Raw genomic sequence first — 5495 nt, forward strand, 5'->3', positions numbered from 1 at the left:
AAAAAAAAAAAAAAAAAAAAAAAAAAAAAAAAAAAGACTTTGATCTACACCATCCTCCTACCACTTTCCATCTATATTTTTCTTACTTTTCAAATTCATGTCTTCATGTTATTTCAACTGATCTAAGAATCCTCTTTTACATAGAACTTTGCTATGAGAGCATAACTTTATTATATTTCTTGGAGTGGGAAATGATTTATGCCCATTAATAAAATGGAGGGGGTTCTTCTCCTTGACTAATTGAAACCATTAATACTTATCATTAAATTAGAAACACTGAGTTTTCTTTATGTCCTCTAGCTTCAGTTTAAAATACTCAGGCAGCTTATCAATGTATTAATATGAGGAATGGCTTATACAAAGATATCTTTTTATTTATTGTACACTAACTTGACTGATGAGAAAATAGTCTACAAAATTGTGATTAAAAAAAAAAAAAAAAAGATTTATAAGTATCCTGGCGACTGGAAAGGACTAATGCAATTTTTAGCTCCCCCAAATATATTCTCTGTTGAAATCAAAGAATAACTGACATAGTTAGAAAATTTTCTTAAGCAATTTATCATAACATTACTTTTCTTTTTTTTTAATACTTGAAATCATCTGTCCAGATTTTAGGAATCCAGAATGTAAAGTAAAATCTCACTTTTACAGAATGAATTCTTTAAAAATGGTCCAAAATGATATCTTTAATTAGCACCTTCCAAGAGATAATTAAATAAAATAATACAAGCTCTGGCTTAGTTAGGACTTTACTAAAAAGCAAACCAGCCTCTTACACTGTTAATGACAGATCAAGAGAATGATTAGCTAAATCACTGTTTTCTCTTATTCCCTTGAAACACTGCAACTTTGAAAAAAACATTTTTATATCACACCCCAATAAGAAATTTGTAAAACCAAACGCTTGTCATTTTATAAAAAATCATACAGACACACATTAACATAGACACATAAACCTGAACAGTCTTATAAAAATTTCCTTTGCAAATATATGAAATTTAAAATTGCAGTCCAAAAGTTTAACAATTCATAGGTACATATTGGTAAATATAATCTATATAGCAGTTCAAGATGTGTGATAAAAACAGCTTTTATTCTATTCTTATGCAGGTTAATCACTACAAGTCTGAAAAATAATTTCCAATCACAATTTACCTTGTCCTAAGAGCAAGCCAAGCAGCTTCAATGTCTGCATACAAGTTCTTCTCTGTTGGTTTCCCAGAACTTGCACCGTATCCAGAATAATCATATGAGAATATATTACAATTAATCCGTGATCCCAGTCCTATATAAAAGCTGCTCATCTGACCAAGATCAACAGCATTTCCATGTGAGAAGAGTAAAGTGTATTTGGCATTGGGTGAGCAACGCACAAACATACAGGCAATTCTGTTGCCTTTACTGGTTCTAGTCATGAAACACTCAATAGCATCTTTTTCTCTAGAAGAGTACTGCCAGTCTGCTCGTTCTGACAGATGTAAAGTCCAGCGGCTTCCACTTTCATCACACATCAGTGTGTAAGTTGGATCAGGTGGCAAAAATGCTAATTTTGAAGCAATTTTCCCTGGACAAGGTGGGCAGCAGAAGAGGCAACATAGCTCACTAAATGAAAGATTATTCATCTTCTGGAAAAGAAAAAGAGATAGCAAATGTTTTAGTAACTGAATGTGGATTCTACATTCTCATAAAATAGAAGATTAAAACAAAAACACAGCTAAATTTTATTGGTGGTCAATGTCTATTACTATTATTTCAAGTATCCTTTCCTCAAAAGATTTTTGGCATCTTTCTTGAAATACTTCACATCCTGGGGTGAGGCAAATATTTCTGACCATTAAGTAGATAGACTAAAATATTATATGACATGTCTCAAATAGTAGTGATTTTCTCATTTAGCAAAAATGTGAAAAAATAGAGATAGTATTTATTGTTTCTCCACAAATAACAATAAAGAAGGTATGAAACATCCTTAGAGTAGTTTGTAATTTCTGTGTAACTCAGTGAAATTCTTAGAACCTCAAGAAGAAGTGAGGAATTTACCATGATAAAGTAATAATAATAGCATTTATGAAGCACATACTACTTGTCAGGCATTGTGCTAAGTGCTCTATGTGTATTACCTTGTTTAATCCTCAAAACAACCCTCTAAGTTGGTCTGGGAAAAGAAACTTGCACAGGGTGAAGCAGTGGTGGAGTTAGGATTTGACCACAGGCTCAGTCATCATCTTTACTGGGACACACTGCCTCAAGACTTAGTTTGTCTCAGAAGACTATCATTCTAGCCACAATGTCAAGGAATAACCTATAAAACATAGAAATGTGCGTATGTGTGCATGCATGCAATTATTGCCCAAACTAAAAGGGCTATAATATAAAGTTTATTAGAAAAAAGGGTGCTAAAATCTGCTAAAGGTAAAATTCTCAACCTACCACTTACTAGCTAATTATTTACTTCTTTGAACCTCATTTTCTTTATAAGTGAGGAAAATACCTACACTGAATTGTGAAGATCAAATATGATGATGTAGTAAAAGCATATAATAAAGGGACAACCATACAGTTGGCATATTCAAGAACAGTCCACTTTCTCCTATACCTTTTTTCATTAATATTTTTAGAAGTATCCACCTCATATTAACCCAGGGACCAAAAAAAAGTAATACTTGTTTGCTCCACCAACATTTCCTTCTATCTTGTCCTTTCTCAAACTCCTATCTTTTTTTTTGTCTTTTTTTGTGACCGGCAACAGGATCGCAACCCTCAGTGCTGCGCCCGCACTGCGCTCAACCAGTGAGCGGACCGGTCTCTATATGGGATCCGAACCCTCGGCGGGAGCGCAGCTGCACTCCCAAGCGCCACACTCCACCAAGTGCGCCACCGGGCCGGCCCATCAAACTCCTATCTTTTTAACAGAAGCAGACTACTGCCCAGCTCCAGACAGAAGGCATTCAAAACAAACACCCAAGAATTTGGTGGCACTCAATTTTCTCCAAATAATGTAGATACAAGAATAGGAAAAAAATATATAACATTATACCAAAAATGGGAAAGAACCACCTAAGGGGACTGACTAAACAGTTGAGAATATCTGGAAAGAAAGGAATACCCTTTCACTCACTACTGAATTGAAATATATCCTATAATGCTCAATACAGATGTGTTAATTTCCCAGGGTAAACTAATTAAGTAGAAAAATGCAGCAAAAACAGCACAGAGGGAGAACAAAGGTAGGTATGACATAAAAGGCTTCAAAAGATATGGAACGAAGGTCAAGGGTTTGTATCCCTGTACCAGCCAGTGCCAAAAAAAAAAAAAAAAGTAAGGGAAAGGTAGAAAAATGTCTTAGCTATTTGAAAACACTTTTGTTATTCTACCTTTATGAGGAGTCTTCAAAAAGTTCACGGAAGGATTTCTATTATCTTTTAATTCCATTTTTTCATAGACTTCCGGAAGTACTCTTGTATTTCCATTCAGCCTTCAAAATAAAGTAGCTGAATAAGTTAATGTTTTAGTCTGGTTGGAACAAGAATTAGATAAAACAGAAATGACATGTAGGTGTCACCTCTAGTGCTAACTCTAAGTGGCTCCATGAAGTATTGGACAAGAATGATTCTGAGGGCACGCACAGGGCATAGCAAGCAAAGAATAAGTGATAAAGAACCTGGTGAAGATGATGGCAGTGAAGGGAGTTCAAAGAGTCTGGGCCAGAGGAGAAGATGACCTGGAGAAAGAAGATAAGAAGAAGGTACATCAACGGTGTCTGTTGAATAATCTGCCTGTGGTTATTTCTCATCCCCAGTTACTTCACATGTCATCTGTCAACTGCTGACCCAAAACAGCCTATTAAAAGCTTATTACTAAGTAAACTGTTATAGCTAGATATGGTCCTATAATTTACCTCTTTAACTTTTATACACTATGATGAACTAGTTTGGAAATAAACCTGGCTGACTAAACATATATATAATGCTACAGAGATGCTTCCAGGGATGAACACTGAAGCAATGAAGCAGAAAGGAGTAAAGCTGCAAAGCCAGGGCGTAGTCTCATGAAAGACAACCTCATCTTCTTAATGGTGGCCAAAGAAATGATTCCCACCTCCACTGCCCCAAAGCCAGGTAACTGGGAGCCACTTAATGACAACAACTCATGAACTACTGTTTTCCTAATCGCAGGCTTGGTATAGGGCAGCCACACAGACCTACTTAAAAAAGTTATTTTCTCCTTTTCTGAACGCTTGAAAAACTTCACAATAAGAAGTATAAACAAAGCCAATGAACTTTAGTAAGATCTAAACAAGTTATTGAGGGAAAACATCTTATTCTTGATGAAAAATTCACTGAAAAAGCTTGCTAAATTTAGATAATTTTAAGTCCAACTTGTTCTTATAAAATTCATATGAATAAAAATATTATTTACTAGTCATTTCTTGGCCAAAAGAAATGTCTGTTCATTTCTTGAACAGACAAGGCAGTGAATAATCCTAGGGGGAAAAAAGATAACACATTTGGCAAGGTCCAGGGTTCAATCCCTCTTACTGGCCCACTGCCAAACCCCCCCGCCAAACCCCCAAAACCAAAAAGAACAAAAAACCAAATTGAACAATTTACATCAGAAGTAACAGAAAATTTTTTTTAACTAGATAAAACAAGGATTTATAAAAAGTTAAAAAAAAAAAAAAAAGAGGAAGAGATATATAACTCTTAATAAGTCATATATAGGGCTGGCCCATGGCTCACTTGGGAGAGTGTGGTGCTGATAACACCAAGTCAAGGATTAAGGTCCCCTTACTGGTCATCTTCTTTATATTTAAAAAAAAAAAAAAAAAAAAAAGTCATATATAACCACCAGAAAAATGATAGTTCATAGGCTACATCTAAAGTAATTATGGTTATTAATTACAAATGTCTAGCTTTTAATAAAGTGTCCAGAGAGAGTAAACACAAAGAAACAAGAAAAAACAAACTTAAGGGCAGACATCAACAAAACAGAACAAAAAGCAATAGAAAACCAAAAGCTGATTTTTAGAAAAGGCATCCACTATTACAAATAGCATATAGCTTAATAAATACTGAGTATTTATTAAGTGTCAGGGACTATTTTAAACACTTCTCATATATTAGCTAATTTAATCCTTTCAACAACCCTCTGGCACAGGACTATCATTACATCCATTTTGTAACTGAGGAAACAAATGCACAGTAGTTATGCAACTTGCTTAAGTCACATAGCTGGTAAATTGTGGAACTGGTGAGAAGCAGAATGACTCGAGCCTGAACTCAATGACTATTTTGTGGAAAGGATACTCTTACAAGAAAGATAAGCAAATAAACAAAATACTAAATGAAAAAGGGGAAAGAGCTAGACAGTTTTTAAAAACAAAAGAATATTATGTGTCAATAACCTTGATAAAATGCATAAATTTCTTGAGTAATATAAAAGGACAAAATTGGCACAAGAAATGAAAGGTTAAAATATGTAAGCAATTGTGA

The 5495-nt window shown here is 34.4% G+C and overlaps 1 protein-coding gene across 1 annotated transcript in view; it reads right to left on the reverse strand.

Annotated features, from left to right (window-relative positions):
* ABHD17B (abhydrolase domain containing 17B) overlaps window positions 1-3719 on the reverse strand; it is a 12242-nt gene extending 8523 nt beyond the window's left edge. Inside the window, exons 1-2 of the mRNA XM_008591727.1 lie at window positions 3665-3719; window positions 1159-1628 (exon numbers count right to left, since the gene is read on the reverse strand). Of these exons, the coding sequence (XP_008589949.1) occupies window positions 1159-1625 (467 nt within the window). The 5' untranslated portion in view covers window positions 1626-1628; window positions 3665-3719. The remainder of the gene's footprint in view (window positions 1-1158; window positions 1629-3664) is intronic.
* Between the last annotated feature and the right edge of the window lie 1776 nt (window positions 3720-5495).

This window comes from Galeopterus variegatus, unplaced genomic scaffold, assembly GCF_000696425.1.
Source record: "Galeopterus variegatus unplaced genomic scaffold, G_variegatus-3.0.2 Scaffold7226, whole genome shotgun sequence".
Classification (NCBI taxonomy): domain Eukaryota; kingdom Metazoa; phylum Chordata; class Mammalia; order Dermoptera; family Cynocephalidae; genus Galeopterus; species Galeopterus variegatus.